The 22937-nt window shown below is 50.7% G+C and overlaps 12 protein-coding genes across 12 annotated transcripts; 7 read left to right on the forward strand and 5 right to left on the reverse strand.

The window, feature by feature from the left end:
* Window positions 1-1081: 1081 nt before the first annotated feature.
* N7474_005804 (uncharacterized protein) lies at window positions 1082-2455 on the forward strand (the record flags this gene model as incomplete). The annotated part of the gene is made up of 1 exon (XM_057197219.1): window positions 1082-2455. The coding sequence occupies one exon, from the start codon at window positions 1082-1084 to the stop codon at window positions 2453-2455; it is 1374 nt and encodes a 457-aa protein (XP_057054615.1).
* A 221-nt stretch (window positions 2456-2676) lies between these two features.
* ams1 (alpha-mannosidase) lies at window positions 2677-6016 on the forward strand (the record flags this gene model as incomplete). The annotated part of the gene is made up of 2 exons (XM_057197220.1): window positions 2677-5336; window positions 5392-6016. The coding sequence occupies 2 exons, from the start codon at window positions 2677-2679 to the stop codon at window positions 6014-6016; spliced, it is 3285 nt and encodes a 1094-aa protein (XP_057054616.1).
* A 300-nt stretch (window positions 6017-6316) lies between these two features.
* N7474_005806 (chromatin modification-related protein EAF6/MEAF6) lies at window positions 6317-7149 on the reverse strand (the record flags this gene model as incomplete). Its single annotated transcript, XM_057197221.1, has 2 exons — window positions 6317-6814; window positions 6955-7149. 2 exons carry the CDS (start codon window positions 7147-7149, stop codon window positions 6317-6319), a joined length of 693 nt encoding a protein of 230 aa, XP_057054617.1.
* A 375-nt stretch (window positions 7150-7524) lies between these two features.
* Window positions 7525-8219, forward strand: N7474_005807 (low-affinity Cu transporter; the record flags this gene model as incomplete). The annotated part of the gene is made up of 3 exons (XM_057197222.1): window positions 7525-7726; window positions 7851-8040; window positions 8102-8219. 3 exons carry the CDS (start codon window positions 7525-7527, stop codon window positions 8217-8219), a joined length of 510 nt encoding a protein of 169 aa, XP_057054618.1.
* A 151-nt stretch (window positions 8220-8370) lies between these two features.
* On the reverse strand, window positions 8371-9948 carry N7474_005808 (putative F-box and JmjC domain protein; the record flags this gene model as incomplete). The annotated part of the gene is made up of 2 exons (XM_057197223.1): window positions 8371-9559; window positions 9668-9948. 2 exons carry the CDS (start codon window positions 9946-9948, stop codon window positions 8371-8373), a joined length of 1470 nt encoding a protein of 489 aa, XP_057054619.1.
* A 553-nt stretch (window positions 9949-10501) lies between these two features.
* On the forward strand, window positions 10502-12032 carry tif1 (putative eukaryotic translation initiation factor 4; the record flags this gene model as incomplete). Its single annotated transcript, XM_057197224.1, has 5 exons — window positions 10502-10541; window positions 10692-10766; window positions 10834-10902; window positions 10964-11322; window positions 11379-12032. The coding sequence occupies 5 exons, from the start codon at window positions 10502-10504 to the stop codon at window positions 12030-12032; spliced, it is 1197 nt and encodes a 398-aa protein (XP_057054620.1).
* Window positions 12033-12578: 546 nt separating this feature from the next.
* On the reverse strand, window positions 12579-13432 carry N7474_005810 (fumarylacetoacetate hydrolase family protein; the record flags this gene model as incomplete). The annotated part of the gene is made up of 3 exons (XM_057197225.1): window positions 12579-13006; window positions 13096-13307; window positions 13377-13432. 3 exons carry the CDS (start codon window positions 13430-13432, stop codon window positions 12579-12581), a joined length of 696 nt encoding a protein of 231 aa, XP_057054621.1.
* A 469-nt stretch (window positions 13433-13901) lies between these two features.
* On the reverse strand, window positions 13902-14090 carry N7474_005811 (uncharacterized protein; the record flags this gene model as incomplete). Its single annotated transcript, XM_057197226.1, has 1 exon — window positions 13902-14090. One exon carries the CDS (start codon window positions 14088-14090, stop codon window positions 13902-13904), a length of 189 nt encoding a protein of 62 aa, XP_057054622.1.
* Window positions 14091-14426: 336 nt separating this feature from the next.
* On the reverse strand, window positions 14427-16071 carry N7474_005812 (NAD(P)/FAD-dependent oxidoreductase; the record flags this gene model as incomplete). The annotated part of the gene is made up of 2 exons (XM_057197227.1): window positions 14427-15356; window positions 15409-16071. The coding sequence occupies 2 exons, from the start codon at window positions 16069-16071 to the stop codon at window positions 14427-14429; spliced, it is 1593 nt and encodes a 530-aa protein (XP_057054623.1).
* A 537-nt stretch (window positions 16072-16608) lies between these two features.
* Window positions 16609-17699, forward strand: N7474_005813 (MIP transporter; the record flags this gene model as incomplete). Its single annotated transcript, XM_057197228.1, has 2 exons — window positions 16609-16882; window positions 16984-17699. The coding sequence occupies 2 exons, from the start codon at window positions 16609-16611 to the stop codon at window positions 17697-17699; spliced, it is 990 nt and encodes a 329-aa protein (XP_057054624.1).
* Window positions 17700-18041: 342 nt separating this feature from the next.
* Window positions 18042-18496, forward strand: N7474_005814 (uncharacterized protein; the record flags this gene model as incomplete). The annotated part of the gene is made up of 2 exons (XM_057197229.1): window positions 18042-18089; window positions 18227-18496. 2 exons carry the CDS (start codon window positions 18042-18044, stop codon window positions 18494-18496), a joined length of 318 nt encoding a protein of 105 aa, XP_057054625.1.
* Window positions 18497-19128: 632 nt separating this feature from the next.
* On the forward strand, window positions 19129-20808 carry N7474_005815 (uncharacterized protein; the record flags this gene model as incomplete). The annotated part of the gene is made up of 6 exons (XM_057197230.1): window positions 19129-19188; window positions 19247-19892; window positions 19948-20083; window positions 20136-20282; window positions 20352-20679; window positions 20740-20808. The coding sequence occupies 6 exons, from the start codon at window positions 19129-19131 to the stop codon at window positions 20806-20808; spliced, it is 1386 nt and encodes a 461-aa protein (XP_057054626.1).
* Between the last annotated feature and the right edge of the window lie 2129 nt (window positions 20809-22937).

Raw genomic sequence — 22937 nt, forward strand, 5'->3', positions numbered from 1 at the left:
GAATGTGGAATGAGGGTTGTACTGTCTTCGCACACTGAATCTTCACACTCCTCGTTGCGCTCAAGGCTGTCATATCCTTGGGCTATGGTCATACTGGTAGTATGCCCTGAATGTACCAAACTGCCTTTCTTAAAATTGCGAGAAAGAGATACTCAATGTAGATGGGAAAATTGAGAAAAGCAGACATATTTAAGTCGGAAATCTCAAAATGAGTGATGATGTTGTCTCCTGGAGGGTTGCGCGAATTGATCGGTCCCGCAACCAATTAGTGATTGTTCTATCTGGGCCACGGAAAAATTTCTGAGGCGCTAGCTCTGAGAAGATACAAGTATCCTCTACGATCACTAACCTGGCCCCATCATGTGGAGGGTGAACAGGAAATGATATTGTGGAGTCGGCGGCGTTGATTGGTGCAAGTGATGGGAGCCTTTGGACACAGTAAATCCCTCGCCTGAACCGTGTGATTCGGCAATGAGCCATTTACGAGATAGATGAGCGACTCGCGCCTTATGATCATTTGAAAGGACGATCATGTTATGACTGACTGAAATTCTGAGATCAAAGATGCTTCCGCTCGAATGTGTAGTTCATCGTCTGACGTGACTTGGCATGAACTTATACCAAAATTGGAGAACTACTTGCTAACTTTCTAAAGAAAAATCCGATCATGAAAAAATAGTGCCTGTGAATCCTTTCGCCTACTAAGGTGCAACCCCCGCAGTCGATGTGACCGACAAGCGCAAAGCATGGTGGAAGGAGACGGAGACGGGGGACAATGTGGAAAATGGAAAGGATGGGTTTACCTGTCGTAGGAAATACCTTGCTGATTTCTGCCAAATATTACCAGTATCTCGCGCCAATGGAAACCTTTTTTGCCTGGAATCTATACTTTGGTTTTTTTTTTGGCAAATAGACAACTAAATCGTGACACCGAATGACACGCCGATCCAGCCGATTTGACTCAACTTGACTCAAGACGAGTGGGGCGCCGGCCGAACCATGGTGGGCTGTGCATTTGTTTATTATAAAGAAACCAATCAGGACACCTTTCCAGTAACTCTTCGCATAACAATTCCACGCCATGTTGGAAAACGACGTCCTCGAAGTGTTTGGGCAAACCCCCTTTCTTTACAAGCTATACACTCAGATATGCTGCGTGTTCCCAGTATGCGATCCCTCGGCGCACGATGCCATTGTCGATACCCTAGCCAAGGGTCTCGCTCGGCTTGCAGGCAGTTTCCCATGGCTCGCCGGACAGGTCATCAACGAGGGGGCAAGTGAAGGCAACACAGGCGTCTATCGCATAATCCCCGGGGACAAGCTTCCGCTGGTCGTCAAGGATCTCCGACACGATCCGTCCGGGCCAACAATGGACGCCCTCCGCCAGGCCAATTACCCTTTCAGCATGCTGGATGAAGAAGTAATCGCGCCCTGTATGACTCTCAATATACCAGGAAGCTCAACTGGTCTCGCCAAAGACTCGGCGCCGGTCTTCTGCGTCCAGGCCAACTTCATCACGGGCGGCCTGATGCTGACTCTTGTCGGTCAACACAATGTTATGGACATGACTGGCCAAGGAAATATGATCCGTCTGCTTTCCAAGGCCTGCCATAATGAGCCGTTTACCAGCGAAGAGGTGACCTCGGGCAACCTCTCCCGCGCCACCACCATTCCTCTCCTAGACGACTCGTACCAACCAGGGCCTGAGCTTGCCGAACAGATCGTAAAGCCTCTTGCACAGACTACAGAGACCACCGCAGAACCACTTTCGCAGCCTCCGAAATGTACCTGGGCCTATCTGACCTTTTCCGCCAAGTCCCTTGCTGCTCTCAAATCGCTGGCATCCAAACATATTACTTGCGAATTCATTTCCACCGATGACGCTATCAGTTCCTTCCTGTGGCAATGCATTATTCGGTCTCGACTTCCTCGCCTGGAGCCAAGCGCAAAGGCGCTGATCACGCGCTCCGTCAATGTTCGGCGCCATTTAGGTGTCCCATCGGGTTATCCAGGCCTGGCACAGAATCTAGTATATCACAGAGACACAGTCAAGACGCTGGCCGAGGAACCATTAGGTACTCTCGCATCACAATTTCGCTCCGCGATTGATCCCAAGAAGGTTGATCTGGCATTCAACACTCGGGCGCTAGCAACTTTTCTCAGTCGCTCACCAGATAAGACCGTCGCTTCGGTCGGTGCGACAGTGGATAGCAAGAGAGATTTTATGATCAGCTCTTGGGCTAATATCGATTGCTATGAGCTGGATTTTAACCTGGGGCTAGGAACACCGGAGGCAGTGCGGAGACCGTGCTTGACTCCCATTGAAAGCCTGGGTTATTTGATGCCGAAGTCGCCATCGGGGGAGATGGCTGCAGGGATTTGTTTGAGAGAGGAAGATTGGGAGAGATTGAGGGCCGACGAGGAGTTCGTCAAATATGGGAAGTACGTAGGGTAGTTAGTTGTTACCTAGAGTAGTTAGGGCAAGGTTACATACTATTTGTCTCCGCATTCCCGTCTCTCCGCATTCAACTCCTCCTCCTTCCTTCCTTCTCTCACTCTCACTCTGACCTATTCTTCATCTTCTTGCTTCTCTCCCCTTGTCCTCATCATCCACAATCCTTTCTCTGTATAGTCCTTTCCCATCTTCCGTCCGCATCTCTCTGTCACGTCGTCATCATGGGTGGAGAAACTCCCCAGCCCTTCCCCGCCCCAGCCTCGAAGCCACTCCCCCAGCTCGCTGAGCGCCCAGTCGGGCGGCGTATCACCAAGCTTTACACTGATCGGCTACGCCAGTTTACTGATACGGGCGCTTATTCCGGTCAGAACCTGGTGTCGAAATATTTCGAGGCCGTGAACTCAGACGAGGACCATGTCAAGTTATCGGTCTACTCCGTCCCCAACCTGCAGCGACCGACGTTCAAAGATGCAACCTCCCAGGAGTTTAAGCCCACCCACATCGGCGCCTCTTTTGGTCCTAGCTGGTCCACTCATTGGTTCCGCATTCGTCTCACCATCCCGGAGGACATGCGCCAGAAAGAGCACCTGGAGTTCCATTGGGATGCCAACAATGAGGGCATGGTGTGGACGGAGGACGGCCATCCTCTTCAGGGCTTGACGGGCGGTGGAGAGCGTATCGAATGGATCATTCCTGACGCATGGCGTGATGGCAAACAGCACACATTCTATATTGAGATGGCTTGCAATGGAATGTTCGGCAACGCCCCGGGCGGTGATAACTATCAGCCCCCAAGCCCGGATAGATATTATACACTGAACAAGGCCCGTATCACGGCTGTGAATCTCCAGGCAAGAGCGCTGTACTATGATTTCTGGGTCATCGGCGATGCCGCCCGTGAGTTCCCTGGTGACTCCTGGGAGGCTCACGAAGCCAACATGGTGGCCAATTCGATGATCGATGCCTTCATCGCTGGCGATGGAAGCCAAGAAGGTATTCTAGAGGCGCGGAAAGTCGCGAGACGATATCTGGGAGACAAGGTGGACTCTTCTGAGGTCTACTCAACCGACACCACGCCCGTGGCTTATGCTATCGGCCACTGCCACATCGATACATGTTGGCTATGGCCCTGGGCTGAGACAAAACGAAAGGTAGCGCGATCATGGTCCAACCAATGTGATCTGATGGAGCGCTACCCAGAACACCGTTTCACCTGCTCGCAGGCGCAGCAATTCAAATGGCTGAAGCAATACTATCCGTCCGTCTTCGACCGAGTGAAGCGCTGGGTGAAGAAGGGCCATTTCCAGCCTATTGGTGGCAGCTGGGTCGAACACGATACCAACTTGCCGAGCGGCGAGTCCCTCGTGCGACAATTCCTCTATGGCCAGAGACTGTTCGAAAGCTACTTTGGCAAACGATGCACAACCTTTTGGCTGCCGGATACTTTTGGATATTCTACTCAACTTCCCCAGCTCTCTCGCCTGGCTGGCATGAACCGGTTCTTCACGCAAAAGCTGAGTTGGAATAACATCAACAACTTCCCTCATACCACCTTCCGGTGGGTCTCTCTTGACGGGAGCCAGGTGCTGTGCCACATGGCTCCTGCAGAGACTTACACAGCCGAAGCCAACTTCGGCGACCTCAGGCGCAGCATCACGCAGCACAAATCTTTGGACCAAGATAAGACGTCACTGCTTGTCTTTGGTAAGGGAGATGGCGGCGGTGGCCCCACGTTTGGGCATCTGGAGAAACTGCGCCGCTGCCGAGGTCTGAGTGACCAGACTGGCTCCCTGGCCCGGGTGCAGATGGGAGGCTCGGTCGATGATTACTTCGAACAACTGGAAGCAAAGGCGGCAAATGGTACGCAGTTTACAACGTGGTACGGTGAGCTCTATTTCGAGCTGCACCGGGGCACATATACCACCCAGGCCAACAACAAGCGCAACAATCGCAAGTCAGAGTTCCTGTTACGCGAGATTGAGTTCCTAGCTACGCTGGCGACTCTTCGAGGCTCCGATAAGGGCTACAGGTACCCGAAACACGAAATCGATGAAATGTGGGAGGGCGTTCTTCTGTGTCAGTTCCACGACTGCCTTCCTGGCAGTTCCATCGAGATGTGCTACGACGACTCAGATGAGCTATACGCAAAGGTCTTCAAGACTGGTGCAAAGCTACGGAGAGATGCTCTGGAAGCTCTTGGGATTAGTGGCCACGCGGCTAGCAAGAACTTGGTGGCTATTAACACTCTGCCGTGGCCTCGTTCTGAGGTTGTCAAGATCCCGAACACGCTGACTAGCTCCAATGGACCCGAATATGCCCTGGTTGATGGGACTAGCGGAGTTATTCCGTGTGCGGAAGTTGATTTCAATTCCACTACTTCGGCCCTGGTGGGTGAGATCCAACCGGGCGTCTTCCGTCTCATGAATGGCAAGCTCAGAGTCGATGTCCAAGATGGCGTTATCACGTCGCTTTTTGACTTGGAAGCAAACCGGGAGATTGTCGCCAAGGGTGGTAAGGCCGGCCAATTCGTCATCTTTGATGATAAGCCACTTGCTTGGCAAGCATGGGACGTCGAGGTCTTCCATCTCGAATCCAGAAAAGAGCTGCGCAGCAGTAAGACGGCCATTGTGGAACAGGGACCACACCGCGCTAGTGTCGTGACCGAGACCAAGGTCAGTGACAAGAGCTGGGTGAAGACTACCATCAGTTTGTCAGCATCTGTGTCGAGTGAGCCATCATATGTGGAAATGGAAAGCGAGGTTGAATGGCAGGAGACGATGAAGTTCCTCAAGGTCGAGTTCCCAGTCGATATCACCAACACAGAGGCCTCCTATGAGACTCAGTACGGCATTATGCGCCGACCGACTCATTATAACACAAGGTACATGCCCTCCTATTTCTGTTGACCGATTTTCATGTATACTGACACCGCACAGCTGGGACATGGCCAAGTTCGAAGTCTGCTGCCACAAATGGGCAGATCTTTCTGAGCACGGATACGGCGTTTCGATTCTCAATGATTCCAAGTATGGTTTTGCTACATCTGGAAACATGATGCGCCTCTCGTTGCTTCGTTCGCCCAAGGCACCTGATGCCCACGCCGATATGGGCCGCCATCACATCCGCTACGCTATCTTGCCCCATTCTGGTGGCCTTGATGCCCGTACCGTGCGCGCAGGGTACAACTTCAACCATCCGCTTGTCCTGGAGCGAGCAGGCCCGAAGGCCTCGGCGACAGACTCGATTTTCAAATCTGTGGCCATCCACGGTGCTCCGTCTCTCATTCTGGATGCCGTCAAGCGTGGTGAGGACGACGAAGATGTTTCGACTGGCGATCTTCCCTCGCGGCCTGGGAAGAGTGTTATTTTGCGTATTTATGAGTCGCTTGGTGGAAAGGCTCGTGGGTCTATTCAGAGTACTCTCCCTGTCAAACGGGCTTGGAAGTGCAATATCCTCGAGGATGATGAGGAGGAACTGGATCGCCGAGATGTGGATGATGGCTCGGCCGTGGATATTGAGCTGAGGGCCTTTGAAGTAGCTACATTCCGCTTGCAACTGTGATTTGTAGTATTTTGTGACGAGGTGGATGAATGGAATGAGTTTTGCTTTTTGGGTTTTAACTGAGGGTATTCCCTGTAGCTCTTCAATGCTTCCCCAGAAGGCTAGATTCATGCATAGGCATGGCGAAGGTGCAGTCAGTTTTGATGAATCCGGTGATGTACATGATGTCGTTTGAACAATCGAGACAAGTTTCCTGCGCCTTAGCTCATACAGTCCCAGCCAGAATGAGATAAAACAACAAATCCCTAAACTCCAAGCTCGCAGGAAAGAAAAGAAAGAAAGCACAAACCCCCACACGGCTCAATCTCTCCCATAGCTGATCTTCAAGCGCTTAACAGGCGGCTTCTCCCCAGCATCATCTGAATCATCAAAAGCTTTCCCCTTCGTATTCTTAGACCCACCGCCGCCACCCTTCTTCTTATTCTTCGACGACCCCGCCGCGGCTTTCATACCCGAGGCAGTCGAAGACACATCGCCGTTATTCTTGGAAGAAGACATATTTCCACCAGGCGTGGACGTCGGCGTGGCTGCGTGGGACGGCGTGGTTTGTGCAGAGGACGGACCGGGGGAGTCGACCATGTAACTTGCAGAGCTGCGCGAGAAGACCCGATCTGAATCGGTGACTTGGGCTTTCCGCCGCCCACCCACACTCGAAGAGAGACCCAGCCCCGACGCGCCGAGGCTGCTTCCGCTGGATGAGCCCTTGATGTAGTTGTCGAAGCCTTTGATGATGTTTCCGGCTGTGGTCTCTTCGAGGTAGGATTGTTCGAAGCGGAAGATTTGGTCTTCGAGTTGAGCCTGTAGAGGGGAATGTATGTCAGCAGGAATGATTTATTCGGTTTTTGCTCACGCTCGAAGGGAGGGCTTTGCAGAATTGAACGTCTGCCTGGCTGTCTAGCTTCAAGGCACAGACGCGAGTTTCACGCCCCACAACTCACCATGGTCTTGTCCATCAATCGCTTCTTCTGCAATGAGTCTCGCAGTTCCCGTCGCAGCTTTTCATAGTATGGCAGCCCGCGATTCGTCCCGTTCTGGTCCGCGGGCGCATTCGCGCCCCCTGTGCTTGTGCCGCCTGCCGGAGCCGCGGTGCCGTTGGCCGTGGGCGCGGCGGTGGCGGAGGTAGTGTCCGCCATATCGTCAAAAGGAGTCCTTCAGAAAATGCCCGTGGGACAATTCATGCGACCGGAATACGACCGAAGAAAAGCAGTCGAGGATGTGTAGGAGCTGTGTTGAGGCTGGCCGGTCTTATCGGGTTGTTTGTCACGTTTGCATCGGCCACTTTCCCTTGTTTGTTCCCATTCGACTCTCTGTTTCGTGTCTTTGCACTCACTATACTTCCTCTGGCCTTGTCTTGAGTATTGGTAGTTTCTCAAAATGGATCACTCGGCGCACCATATGTCCCACGATCATGGCGACATGGACATGGGGCAGTGCGACATGAATGCAAGTCCCTAGCTAACTATCCCATCAACCCACATCCTGGACCTCATGCTAATGAGACTAAATAGATGCTCTTCACCTGGTCGGCCAAGAACCTCTGTATCATCTTCCCCCAGTGGCGCATCACCGGCCCATTTACCTTCCTCTTCTCCCTCGTCCTCATCGTCGTTCTCACGGCGGGCTACGAAGCCGTCCGCCAAATCACCCGGCGGTACGAAGCTGCTCATAACCAGCGCTTGAACGCGTTTACGACGACTTCCACAACGGGGGGTGAGTCTTTCTCTTTCCCTCCTCTTCTGGAAATCTACATGGCGTTGGCGTGGTGGATCTGGTCCTACATTTCCTCAATTGTATATTGCTAAGCTATTCTCGTTGACGTCTTGCTTCTTCGCAGACGATGAGATCGCCGCCGGATCTTCCACTGCCACTGCCAGCGTCTCTGCAGAGGCTGCACGCCACCCCATTCAGGATGAAGACTCACCGCTGCTTATAGGGAGGGATAATAGAGCGGCGCTGGCGCGTCGAGGACGGATTACCTTGGCTGCGTTGTATGCGGCGCAGGTGTTTTATAGCTTTTTTATCATGTAAGTGCTTGGTCTCTGTCCATCGGAGCTGGCTGACTTGTGGACCGTTACTTGGATATAGGCTTCTCTTCATGACTTATAACGGCATGGTCATGCTTGCGGTCGCTGTTGGCGCGTTCTTTGGGTATCTCCTCTTCGCCGACGGCGCTCCGGCTGCCAAGACGGTGGCTTGTCATTAAATATATTTTTATAGTCTCCTTTGGATGTCTTTGGTTTTCTTTGGACGAGATGAAGCGTGCGTGCGGATTTTTCCATTTTTCATTAGAGGTTTTATTATCATATTGTACGGTCACCAATTGAGATTCCAGACTCTACCCCGAATTGGTTCTTTTATGGAACTTCCACATCGCTACCGTCGTCTCCGAAACCAAAGCTAAAGCCACCAGCATTTTCGTCTGCGGCATCTTCTCCTGTCTTTCCGTGGATGATCTCATCCCATTTTCGCTTTTTCCCCTCTGCCTTCTTCTGTAGCTCTTCTAGCGCCTGATCTAACAGATCGGGGTATCTAGCTCGCATACCATCCAGAAATCGCTGATATGGGTCACGGACATCCTTCCTGAACCCAGATACCTGGTCAGCTTTGCTAGACAAGAAATCAAGTGCCGCGCAGAGGTGAGTCCGAGGGATAAAGTTCTGGGTGATGGCGATGGAGGGTTCCAAGTTCACGACCAAATGCCACCACCCGGACGGAACATGGAGGATCTCGCCCTCGCCGCAAATGCCTTCCACGCAGCCGGGAGTACGCCGTGCCTCAGCGTGGAAACTGAGAAGCCACTCGGCGATGCTCAGCGGTGAGGTCACCTCGCTCTGATCCTCTGATACGTACACACCCGGCGGAGGGTGCTGCTTCTCGCCTGAAGGAAACATGATCCAGTACTTCGGGCCGCGAAGCACGGCGTTCCACGCGCTGGTGGCGTTGGGATCTTTGTGGAATTTGCTTCCGGATCGTTCGGGCCCGACGATGAGCCACTGTCGATCGGGGCGGTCCGAGCCCAGAACTGAGAAGAAGTCTTCGCCAAAACATGATGGTGGCCAATACGCGGCCTCTGGTGTTTGATCGGGTGGACCGACTGTCAGTCCCATTTTAGAGACGAAGGCGCGATCGAATAGATATAGCGGACTCTCATCGGAGTTATCTGCCATGTAATCGCCGTATGTGCGCAGAGTCCAGTCCACGGCTTCGGCGCGGAACTTGATCTGGCTGTAGCGAGACAGCAGTGTGCCCACTGTCCAGTCTCTATACACTGGCCAGGCCTTGACTGGCTCCGTCAAGATGAAAGGCCGGTCGGTCCAATGGGCCAGAAATTCATCAGGGGACAAGTCCTGGAAACGCGCAATTTGGTTCCGCGCGGGGATATTCGACACAAAGGGCTCCAACGCAATGTGTGCGCAGTTGAAGGGCCGGTAGAGCGCATCCGAGAACAGATGGGAGCAGTCCACCATGGGCACCTTGGAGGCAGGCAGGTTGAGATAGGTTGATCTCCATGTCCCTCTCCATGTGAAGGAGGATAGCTCGGAGCTGGACAAACCATTAGTACTCACGTTTTACTTTGACGTTCCTGCCAACACAGGAACTGTATATATTTGCACGCCGGACGATACATGTAAATGTTCAAGAATATCTTACCTCACAAATAATGTCTTCCACAGCTCCTCAGCCCGTGTAAATGCATAGAAAGCTTTGCAGGTTCTTCCAACACGTAGCAGACTGGGCCCGTCAAAATACTCCAGTAGGGCCAGGATCAGCTCGTCGGGCAGCCGTTTGAAGGGGCCTATCGCATCACGCAAACTCCAGGTGGCCAAGAGCGCATTGCCAGTGGGCTTCACACCTAATGGATGCGAGGGAATAGCCTCGTGGGCGCTGCTGGTCTCCTCTGGATGGCCGGGTAGAGATGTGATGTCAGGCATGGTCGGCAGTCCGCCACATTAGGGCTTGTAGGATTTTGGGGCTGGGCCTCACACAGAGGGAATCGGGACAACCACGGCATCCAAATCACAGTCAACCAACCTAGAGTGACCCTGCCAACATTCAGGCCATCCAGTCCAGCGCCACCGACAAAAGCAAGGCACTCTGGGGACGAACAATACGAAAAATTGGCGAACAGGAACTGCCCGAGCCACACAATGCGGTGATAGAAGAGGAAGGCGGTGAGGCTCTTCCCGAGAAAAAAAATCCCAAGCGTGGAACCAAGAATTAAGACTGGCGGAGGATTTTTTTCTCTTCTTTTTCTTCTTCTTCCCTTCCCTTCCCATCCCATATCATTTGGACTTTCTATCCTCACTTCTACTCTCCCACTTTCTAGTATCCCAGTCTGGCTCTTGGATTTCAAGAGCTGCGGTACTAGATCAAGTCTTTTATACAGAAAGACTTCCCACAGCGTTCGCTAAAACTTCTTTCCCACCCCCACCACACGGATCACAGCGACGCACGCCTGTGATCGCCCACCTTCCAACCGCAAACATGGCTTCCAACGACAAGGGTCTCGAGGAACTTCCCGAGGGTATGTGCGATGTTTTTCTTTTCGTGCCTGGTTTTTCCATATTCTATCGAGACCGCGATCGTGGTCGCGCTCGGTGGCGATGGTCTTTCTCTTTCTTGCATGATGGTCAGGGAGAACCCCCACGCTGACCATTGCCTTCCACAACCACAGGAATGATCGAGTCCAACTACGATGAGATCACCGACTCTTTCGACGCGATGGACCTGAAGCCCGAGCTGCTTCGCGGTAGGTGACCCCGACAAACCCCCTCCTGGTGGGGTAATGAAGAAAATTTCCTGACCGATAAAACCAGGTGTCTACGCCTACGGTTTCGAGCGCCCCTCGGCCATCCAGCAGCGTGCCATCATGCCCATCATCAAGGGTGAGTTTTATTTTGTGGTCCATCAACAAGCCCGAATGACGGCCTAACAAATCTATTTCAGGCAGCGATGTGATCGCCCAGGCCCAGTCCGGTACTGGAAAGACCGCCACCTTCTCCATCTCCGCTCTCCAGAAGATCGACCCCAACCTGAAGTCCTGCCAGGCTCTGATCCTCGCTCCTACCCGTGAGCTGGCCCAGCAGATCCAGAAGGTCGTGGTGGCCATTGGTGACTTCATGAGCCTCGAGTGCCACGCCTGTATCGGTGGTACCAACGTTCGTGAGGACATGACCGCTCTCCGCGAGGGCCCCCAGGTCGTCGTCGGTACCCCCGGCCGTGTTCAGGACATGATCCAGCGCCGTGTTCTGCGCACTGACCACATGAAGCTGTTCGTCCTCGACGAGGCTGACGAGATGCTGTCGGTAAGTTTTGTTTCTGTCACCGTCCACAAGAACTCCACACTGACGTTTGAATCCAGCGTGGTTTCACCGAGCAAATCTACGACATCTTCCAGCTTCTTCCCCAGTCTACCCAGGTTACTCTGCTCTCGGCCACCATGCCCCAGGACGTCCTGGAGGTGACCACCAAGTTCATGCGTGACCCCGTCCGTATCCTGGTCAAGAAGCAGGAACTTACCCTGGAGGGTATCAAGCAGTTCTACATCGCTGTCGAGAAGGAGGACTGGAAGCTGGACACTCTGTCCGATCTCTACGAGACCGTCACCATCACCCAGGCTGTCATCTTCTGCAACACCCGCCGGAAGGTCGACTGGCTCACCGACAAGCTGACTGCCCGTGACTTCACCGTCTCGGCCATGCACGGTGACATGGAGCAGGGCCAGCGTGACGTGATCATGAAGGAGTTCCGCTCCGGCTCCTCGCGTGTGCTGATTGCCACTGACCTGCTGGCCCGTGGTATTGATGTGCAGCAGGTTTCCCTGGTCATCAACTACGACCTGCCCGCCAACCGTGAGAACTACATCCACCGTATCGGTCGTGGTGGTCGTTTCGGTCGCAAGGGTGTCGCCATCAACTTTGTCACCGCTGATGATGTGCGCATGCTCCGCGAGATCGAGCAGTTCTACAGCACTCAGGTCGAGGAGATGCCCATGAACGTTGCCGACCTCATCTAAACCCTTTCAACCCCTCCTGTTACGTCTGATGCGGATTACGATGGCAGACCCTGCGTCAAAAGTGGTTTTCTGTGTCTCCAATACAACTCCGCGCGCAATGGCCTGGTGAAACCGGTCTGAGCCATGGTTTCCTATGTTCCCCTGCACCTCCGGAGATGCGACATGTTATGTGCTTTTTCTTGCTCCCACGGTTGTTTTTTTCCTCTGTCTCGCATTTCTTCCGTGTTCTACTTCCCCCGTCTCTGTATTTAGCTCGCTCCGGTTGGTTAAGAATGCCGCTGTTCTCGTACTTAATCAAATAGATCGGGCCAAAATGTGACTTGTTCCCTCGGGGTTTCTTCTTTTCTCGTATGCTATCTTTCGTGTACACCTCCTGCCTTGTATTACTTGTGGGCGTCGATGTAGCTCGGTGATGGGGTTGCTTCATGGTCATATTTCATAAGAGAGCACCAAGGATGACTACTGTCTCTCCAGTCCAGCTCGTAGAATACAGCTATGTACTTGATCTGATGATGTGCAAGATATAGAAATCAACAATAACAGTCTCTAGGTCTCCTTGAACTCATACCGACCCTCTCGATCCACAACCTCAACCTCAATGCGCCCCTCCTCAATCTCTTTGCCATCAACCTCAATCGACGCCTTCATCACATCCCCGGCCCTGACTTCGCCCACACCCTTAGGCGTCCCGGTTAGGACAATATCACCCTTCTCCAGGGTCATAACACGCGAGATCTGCGCCAGCTGCTGCGGAATGCGGTAGAGCATCAGACTGGTCGAGTCCGCCTGGCGCTCGGTGGCGCCGACGCTGAGGCGCAGGAACGCGTCGTGCGGGTTGGGGATGCGCGACTTGGCGATCTCCTGCGATATGGGGAGGAAGGTGTCAAACCCCTTGGCGATCGACCAGGGGAGACCCTTCTTCTTGGCTTCCTCTTGCACGTTGCGCGCCGTCATGTCGATGGCGAGGACGTAGCCTGCGTGAACACACGTGTCTTGTCAGTCGGATTCAAACAGATGCGTTGCGCACACTGTGTAGGATGGAGACTGAAGAGAAGACACCTACTTTGAATCGCGTCCAGGGCACCTTGCTCGTCCTCCGGGTCCAGGTCCCGCAGCGTCTTGCCCATCACCAGTCCCAGTTCCACCTCATAGTGCAGGTTCGTGCCCTTGGGCCGCAGGACGGGGCCGCCGCCCGGAAGGAGAATCGAGGAAGCGGGCTTGAGGAAGAAAAAGGGCTGCTTGGGCTTGGTGTTGTTCAGCTCGGTGATGTGTTCCCTTTAATGGTGATTCCGTTAGTCAGTCTTCTTTTTGAGTCTGCGGGAAAATCTTCCGGAGACAACATACGCATAGTTGCGGCCGATGCACATAATTTTGCGGCAATTGGCTCGGATGGACGCCATAGCGAAGGTGGGTTATGCTGTGTGACTTGGGGAGAAAGGTGAGAGAGTAACAATGCGAGAGGAATGCTGAGAGGTTGAACTCGGCTGGGCTCCGACTTGCGGAGACGGATGCCCACGCCGACCGCTTGTATTTTTAACCGCACTCCGATATAGTTAATATCACATTTCTCTATAACTGTTATACATATCGCTGCTGTAAAGAAGTACTCGAGAATTTACGCAGTTCTTAACTAATCATATGTACTGGCTAAAATACCAAGAACACCACTGAACGCCCTCGGACAAGCTGGCCGAGATGTCGGATGGATCCGATGTAGACCTCGGACCTGCGTTGTTAGGTCCGGTTAACTACCTACGCTGCACAATTTGACGGGATATGACTTTGTCGTGATGGTATTTATGTCCAGGAAAATGGTACTAGTCTGTGGGTGTTTGTGCTGGCTCTTTCCCAATTATTAGACTCTAGTAACTATCCCAGCTGCAAAGCAGCAAGCATGCCACCCAGCAGCAACATAGGGCTTGCTGTAACCATCACACCATTTCCTGAGCCAGTAGTACTCGTAGCCTTGCCGCTGGAAGACGCACCAGTACCCGCGGGGGCTGATGTGATGAGCGCAGTGCCTGATTTAGTTCCTGCCACAGTCACGGTTGCAGACATGATAGTGCTCTATGCTGTATTGGCAGGGACACCGAAAGTGTCCTCTCTCGTCACGGTCACAGTTTGCTCGGAGTATGCATATGTAGCCAAAGGCCCCAGTTTGTTCTAGTGCCTTGGCCTGTCTTAAATCCTGACGTCGTGGGCATCAAAACCAACAGAACACAATAGGGGCTGTTAGAAAAAATTTGTATTTTATTTGAGGCTGATGGCCGTAAACCGAGATAAGGAGCTTAAATAGCAAGTACTATTACCGTTGGTTCTGAGAGACACCAAACCTCCATTGATTAAGAATGGTTGTATCCCCATAACACTGAAGTCAATGACCAAGTCTGAATCTTAGAGAAGCATTGCGAGATCAGACACGCTTGATCCATCCACTCTTCGCTTGGAGCAGACAAGTTCTTGAGGCAGCCACTCGCTAATTTTCCCTCCCGGTATCCCTGGGGCCTCTTCGAAGACTTCGTCCTCAGCTCCAACTAACATCAATCCGACTGCGATGCCAGATAGCCATGCTAGGACCATGCCCTCTCCTTGAAACCCTGCTGATATCCATTCCGCAGGCTGCTTTCCTTCTTTTGTTGAGCGTGGTGCTTTTCGCTGGGTGATGTTCGGGTCTAGAATGCCAACGTAAGGAAGGAGATCTGGCGTGAATCCCATACAGCCAGTCCAGGCCATCTTGACCCTAGTACCGTTATCAGCACCCCAGTTGTGTGCTCCGAAGATCGTGGGTAAGAGACCATGAAGATAAGCGCCGATGGAGTAGCTGCTTTTATCATCTCTCCAAATCCCGAATTCATCCATTCCCTTTTCTGGTGATTGAACCACGCCACCGCCTGCCATGAGTTCACCACCCGTTCCTGGGCGTTGCGTGATATAGTCGAAGCCGCGTTTGTGGATGAAGCTCCATGATCTGGAACCGTCAAGATTTGGAAATAGAGTCCCAGGTTCTTGCGCTGTCATATGTCCTCGCACAGGGAAAATCTTGCCCTTCAATCCCGGCAAAAGGTTCGCTGCAAATGCGTCGGTCGCATGGATGACATGGGTTGCAGTAATTTCTCCCCGAGGTGTAAGAACAGTGAATGGTCGCCTGGGATCATCTGAATTTACTCGTATTTCAGTTGCAGGAGTGTTGGTCTCGATAGAAAAAGTAGAGCTGTATGCTGAGAGAAGGGACTCGTAGATGGCTGTCACAAAGCGATATGGCCACAGTGCTCCAGCCTTGTAGGTTATGATACCATAGCAGTGCTGAGGGTCGATTCGAACTTCCTATGGTGATTTAGTAAGATATTATAGAAGTGAAAGGAAATATGAGTCTCACTTTGCAAGCTTCGATGCCTTCATGAACCACAATATCCTCCGCCATGTCAGGAGCATCGTGTCTCAACTCTTGCACCATTCTCTTAGCATCGTTCCACATCTTTTCATCGGTAAAAGTATCCACTGTCTGAACTTCTCTGGCCTCACTATTTTTCAGTTTTTCACTCTTCTGTACCAGATTGAGTATAACGGCTAGATGTCGTCTCTGAAACATCAGTAATTTCTTTGCTTTTTTCACCCCAAATCTCGCCTTGAGCCCCGCATATTCCAAATATGGCGAACACTTGATATGCCCCCCATTTCTTCCAGTCGCACCGCTGCAAAGAGTTCGGGCTTCTAAAACCACAACTTTTGGAGGAGATGCGGAGTTCGCATTTTTGTCCGAATGCTTGAAGAGTGCATATGCCACACTGGCGCCTGAGATACCGGAGCCGATGATGACGATATCGGCTGTCTCTGGCAGATTCGGAGATTGGACATCAACTAAATTCGGAAACGGCGGGTTTTCTTGCCAAAAGGATTTGGATGGATCTGGCACAGGAAGTGTTGAAGACGAGACCCGAGAAAGCAGCGCGTCAAAAGATTGTTTTGTTTGGCTGATTTCAGAGATAACGGCGCTCAGGTCGACATAAACATGTTTTATGCTGGAGAAAACACCTCCCATAGTGTCGCGAACTCAATGCCTGGCACCTCTGAGGGTTGCAGCAGGGAAGCAGGGGTTAGCTGAGAAGTATAGGATCAATAGTTCAGACGTGGAGAAGTAATAGTTAACGCGTCCAGGCGGATATCCGTGAACGGGGCCCGCGGGACCCGCAGATGTCATCAGCTAGGAACAGCTCTAATGTACCACCGACATTCTTTGATTGTTTCTCGAACCATATTACCAAGACTTACTAGATTTATCAGGAATAGTAATAAATGTCCCTGTCTTTATTTATACTATCTTAGAAAATTAATTACATGCCTTATTGTCTGATACCCGTATATCCAGCGGTGGCGACTGCACAGCTTATTCAGGGTACTGTCAGCATCGTTACGTCGAAGACTCGGGTTCCGATACCCACAGAACAAACTACAAGAAGACTTTAATTTTGCATATTTCGCACTTATTTACGACCTTTCTCCTTTTTGCCTCATGTGGAATCATTATACAGTGTTATATTTTCATGGAACGTTCCTATAATACCACAACCAATCCAGAATGCCGACCCCGTTCGCCGAAGACCAGAATGGCTCTTGCGGCATGAATATAGACGCCAATATTGAGCGTCTGAACCTTAAGCCGACCATCCAGCCCTTCGCTGGCCGTATCGGCGGCCATCAGGGTCTAGTGCTAGACCCTAACGATGCGAGCAATGCCGAGCTGCTAAAGCGCATGCCGGATGCGGCGCCTTTGATAAGCTTGCCGCAGGTGTTTGATCTGAAGGCATTTAGTGATATCGACCTCTGGAAATTTGGTGCTATAGAGTGTGTAGGTAAGCAGAAATAGTGACTCCAAGCCTATCTATACATAGCGCACTGACAACTGCACATTAAGGCACAATGATGCTAGACTTTATGACTTCGTGGATATCAGCGCACCCGCGGCCGTCACCCACAACGACCTCATCCACACCGACTACCGCGGCCGGTGTATACGCAACGGCTGCCTTCTTTGGTCCTTTAGTCGGTGGCGTTAGCAATTTCCTCTTCCTCACCCTCTTTATCTTCACTTTCGCCTCCGTCAGTGGGGCACATCTCAACCCTACTATCACCCTAGCCACCTTCGCCGCGCAATTGATCTCGTTCCCACGCATGATCCTATATATTGCCGGGCAGATTCTCGGCGGCACCCTAGCTGGCCTCATGCTCCGCACAGCGTACGGGTCGCGAAACTTCGTAGTAGGCGGTTGCGCTGTGGATACTGCGCTCGTGTCGGCGCAGCAGGCCCTCGTCCTAGAGTTTATTTGCTGCTTGACGCTCATATTTCTGGCCTTTGGGATTGGTCTAGACCCTAGGCAACTCCATGGAACTACGCTATCTCCTTGGTTGGTTGGGCTTGCTTTAGGCACTATAAGTTGGGCTTCGGCATTCACAAGACCAGGGTATGGCGGTGCCTGTAAGTTTATTCCTCTCCGGTTTTTTCTTTTATTTTTTTTTGGGTGGATGAGGGAATGTCCTCTTTGCCTCCATAAACTGATCTTACCTCGCCATTGCGAGGATACTATAGCGCTGAACCCTTCGAGATGCTTCGGTGTTTATGTTGGCTCTCAATTTCCTGGGTACCATTGGGTCCACTGGGTAAGTTTTTGAGAGCAGTTGCTAATTCCTATCCATGGCTTGAATGTCCTCTAATGGGACTTCGGCGTATACAGGTCGGTCCTATCGCCGCTAGCATAGCCCACAGCATTATGTACCATTTCGTACCTCCGTGGAAATCCGCAAGCTAGCAGCGAGTAATATCGACCTACTCGCTGTTGTCGATGAGCCAGTCAGATCGATTGTCAAAGATCTTCCGTGCCAAAGGATGACGATTCCAAAGGTGGGGGAGGGGGCGTTTGAGGTGTCGGTTCGGCGCCAAGACATTCTTGCCCGCGGTCGCAGCCATCGAGACTCAACGTCATCCAAAACAACCGCCTTTCGCCGCTGTGCAAAATGCAAGTCGCAGAAATTCTGTCCGATATCACATCATTACGAGTTTGTGTACGTCTTCTACTAGCTTGGTCTCAATTTGCCTGTCGCTTCCTTTTCTTATAGGCCCTGATTCTCTTCTTCACTGCCCTATCGCATACTGACCTCCGATGCGTTGCCTGTATATCAAGAAAGCTAATACTTCCCAGGGCGATAAGGAAGCTCTCACTCTGGTGAATGTGCACACAACTATACCTAGCGCTGAAAGTGCTGGAGCCGGAAAGGCCGGGATAGAAAGTGCTTCACTAGGGGCTGGGCAACTCTCGAAAAAGGAGAAAGATCTCCACCGTGTAAAAGAGCTGGTTGAATTGCATTATGAAATGAAGGCGCGCCATGTTAATGGCCAAGTGGATGAGGACTTGAGACGAGCGCGAGAAAATGTTCGTGAAGTGTTGGGGGACCTGGAGACCATTGTTTAATCTCCAAATCTGGCTATTAGGCTCGTGCTAGTATCTAGATCTTTGCGAGGATGTGCTGTGTTTTCCCTCCCAGATAAACATAATAGCAATTGATGTTATGATGTTAAGCGCACCTGCGAAGATCGAACAACTCTCATATCCCTGGCATGAAAATCAAGATCGTGTTCATTCGTAAAAAGAGAATATTTGGTTCGAGTAGGGGGTGTAGGAAACGGGCTATTGCCGGAAGCTCAGACCATAGAGCAGCTTCCATAGTCCGAGAATTAATGTGCATTGCATTTATAGTCTGTGTGACTATGCATTACGCACGTTCATCACGGTTCCACAGAAGTGTTCAGCTCAGTATATAAGTCATGTAGGACCTTTCAAAAACAATACAATATTTATTTAATAATATGAAATCACTGGAACTAGAAAGAAATCATGAAGAAACAATGCTGGCCAAATGGGAGCTGAAAGCCGAACAGTTACACATAATCATCCAATAGTCTATGAAAATATCAACTAGTAAACAACGCTATGTACATTTTGCAAGCTCAAGTATAAGAGCCACCGTATTCTTAACTTTACCTGAGACTAATTTTGCACTCGTGAAAGATATACCCCTGAACTGACTGTAGCAGGCCGTAAGAATGGCTCCAAGGATCCATATCAAACCACAGCAAGTGCGGACAGAATCTTGCACTCTGAATGTTAGTTCAGCTTGTTTTCATGTTAAAACATTCATGGCAGTTGTTAATATCGTCCTAGATCCTGGTTGCTGGTGCAGGGCTTGCCGGGTTGGGCGCCGCCATAAGCTGTCTTCTCGCCGGTCACAATGTGCACGTTTTGGAAGCGGCCTCCGAGATTCGAGAAGTAGGAGCTGGGATTCAAGTTCTTCCTAACAGCTCACGAGTACTGCAACACTGGGGACTAGAGGAGAAACTCTCAGCGCACTGGATAAAGCCCCGATGGTGTCACTTTAATGGTTGGAGGGGGAATCACATATCTTCTATGGATTTTGAAGAGTCACAGAGCCACTATCCAGGAACGTGGTATCGCTGTTTTCATCGGCCTAAGTTGCAGAAGACTTTGATTCGCCGAGTTGAAGAGCTTGGCGGCATGATAACCTGCAATGCTAAGGCTGTGGACGTACTTATTAGTCCGGATGGAGCGACAACCACTGTTCGCACTGTGGACGGCAGGAAGTGGACAGGTGATTTTCTAATCGGTGCCGATGGTGTATTTGGGAACCTGACGGAACGCTTCCTGGGACGTCCGGATCCGCCAGTGAAGACAGGGGATTTGGCATATCGACTTCTGCTTTCTGTTCCAGACATGATGAAAGATCCTGAGTTGCGCCCACTCATAGCCGATCCTCAAATCAACTACTGGCTCGGCCCTGACAAGCATATCGGTTAGTTTTATGGAAATAATAACAGAAACATTCCTTGGCTGACTATGGTGTATAGTTAACTATGTACTTAACAAAGAATTGTTCAATATGGTTCTTCTGGTGCCTGATGATATCCCGGAAGACTCCTTGGCAACAACTGTGCAAGGGAATGTTGAGGAGATGCGTTCCATATTCAAGGGATGGGATCCTCGGTTAGCAATATAATTATTTGAGCAGAACGGCCATTGATAATGACTGTTATAGTATCGAAAAGCTGTTGAATCTTTGCACATCAGTCCACAAATGGAGGCTTTGCATCAGATTCGGTGATTACGAATGGTCACACCCGTCAGGGTCATGGGTGATGCTTGGAGATGCGGTCCACGCAACCTTGCCCTATCTAGCAGCAGGGTGAGCAATGAATCCATCTCATAGCCAAGATAATCCTTTATACCAACTTACTAATGCGCTGTATTTTAGAGCGGGGATGGCATTCGAAGATGGAGCGGTTCTTGGAGAATGTCTTTCCCGTCTTCCAAATGATCCCCAAACCAGTAAATCATCTAGGGGGTTTCTGGAAGCCAAGTGTCATGCTCTTGAGGTTTTTCAGAGATGCCGAAAGGACCGAACCCACATGGTCATCAAAAGATCACACAGACAGAGATATTTGGAACATATGCCAGATGGCCCTGAACAAGAGGCGCGTGACAGGGAAATGCAGATATTTCCCACGCCTCAGGGCGAGGCGATGGTTTGGCGGGACCCTGGGACCGCTCCAGAGCTGTTGGGGTATGATCATATCGCCGATGTGAGTATTTTTTCTCTATCTGCCTGATACTCATTCATGAGCTGAAAACTTGATAAACAGGTTGATAAACATTGGAGCATTGGCTCTCAAGCCATAAAAAATGGGACACCAATGGAAGCTCGTCTTTAGGAGAATCGAATCTATCTATCAATAGGAATATTAATATAAACCCTCTACCGAGTGAACGGTAACTCTTCACATCTCTCTGCATTAATTGATTGAGTGTTTTACCAACGCATACCGTAGTTGATCTACGTGTCACCTATTTGTCTTGTCACTAGGAGGAAGCAGGCCGAAGAAGGAGGAAAAAGAGTGCAATGAACAGACGACATCTGGATGAGGGAGCAATTCATGTCCTCATGACCATAACTCGATAGTTCTCGTACCCAACTCCATCCTTACTGTGTTTTCCCCTGTTATTCCATCCCATATCTGACAAGACACCTTTCCTGATGGTGATTCTGTAACATCCATTGGTTCCCAGTAAAACCCGACCTTATGTGTATAGGCTCGCTTTCCAGTCAGTTCGTCCATGACCGACTGTTTTTGAGCTCTTCTTGGAGGCAGCTAATTCAGGTCTGCAATTGGAGACCTTGGCTCAGGACCTCGTCTCAATGTCCGTATAAGCTCATGACTCAGGTCGCAAAGTCTTCATCTTGACATTTGGAAAATTGATTTTCTCAAGGATTCGCCCCTTTTGGGCCATGGGGCCATGGTGCCTGCTAAAACAGCACTTCATATCTCAGCAGGCTTTGCGACCCCAAGACACCTCCTAGATAATAGTAGCGATACGTTCGTCTGCATCGTGTCGCCTCGCAGGATGCCGAAACCTGGGGTAATCTTTGATTATCCTGAAAGTTTTGCAGAATCGAAGATTAGATATGCTGCCAAGGTAGTCAAGCGGACACGCTTATCGATGTGGTATTTCGCCATTGGATGGGGAGGCTGGGCGCAACCTATCGCCACCGGGCAACGAAACCTCACACAACAGAGTAGAGATCATGACTGGTGTACATATTGCGGACGTGAAGATCCGGGCCATACCGACAGAGCACGAGCTTGCCAGATAGAGGAAAATGGACATAAAGTGAACACTTTTAGCATTTGTGGAATGAGTAGACTGCATAACTTGAGTGAACACTAAACAAACGAATATAACATGCGCCGATCTAAATATGGTCGTCTAAAAGTTGGTCAACATCTTAACTATAGCACTTCGTGCGTAAAGAGCTCAATAACCGTTAGGAGTTAAAGTCGGAACCAACAAAGGTTCAACAACTTTGCGCCCCAACCAACAAAGAGGCGTCTGGGGCAGGCGGCCCGCAGACCAGAGCGGGGGATGGGGGCGGAAGAAGAAAGGGGATCACTTGACTAGCTCATCTTGTAACTAATCATAGTCGAGCTCATAACTAGCCAGTGACATATCAGCTTGGTGGCAAAAGAAGAATTTTCTTTATGAAGGAGGTAGGAAACTAACGGCTACAAACGCTATTTTAGAATGGACATCGCAATGCGTTTGTAAGGGCTTCCCTAGCCACACTTTGTCCGAAAATGTACTTACTACCTATGTCCTCCAATCTGTATTTTTTTAACATGGAAAATTTTAATCCTTGCACGAAGGATGAAGGATTCACAACACAAAGGATTGGTCCCAATTAAATTTTTGCTTAGTTCCAAACAGATAACTATGGACCCCACGAGATACAAAACGAATATAAAAGGGCAGAATTACCCGCTGTTGTGACCATTACTTCAACTATTCCTATCATTACACTTAACATCCAAATATCATACCTTATTGCCGCTATGAAGATCTACGCTGTTCTCCTCGCTTTCCTTAGCGCCACTGCTTTAGCCGCTCCCACTGCCGAGGGTGATTTCGAGGTATATAATCCCAACTCTATATGAATAGACTCTCCACTTGCTAAATGACTCTAGAACCTCGAGAAAAGATGCGTGGGATCCGGCGGACTCTGCGGGTACACTGCCCAATGCTGCTCGGGACTTGATTGCAACATGGGGCAGAGTTCCACTGGCACGAGTGGCACTTGCACTTCTTAGGAATATGTCCGGGGATTGTGAGGATGGGCGATGACATGAGTCAGTTATAGTTAGCAGGTAACATATAGTCAATCTCAATTTCTTAGGTACAGAAACCTATGTCTCATGAACGCTTCGTCCATGTCTAATTACATGATTTGGAGAAAATATTCCGCTGTTCGTTAGGAGCTACCTTTTCTGACACCTTCACAAACCTC

Source organism: Penicillium riverlandense (genome assembly GCF_028828495.1).
Source record: "Penicillium riverlandense strain IBT 135883 chromosome Unknown utg000003l_segment0_segment0, whole genome shotgun sequence".
In the NCBI taxonomy this organism is placed as follows: domain Eukaryota; kingdom Fungi; phylum Ascomycota; class Eurotiomycetes; order Eurotiales; family Aspergillaceae; genus Penicillium; species Penicillium riverlandense.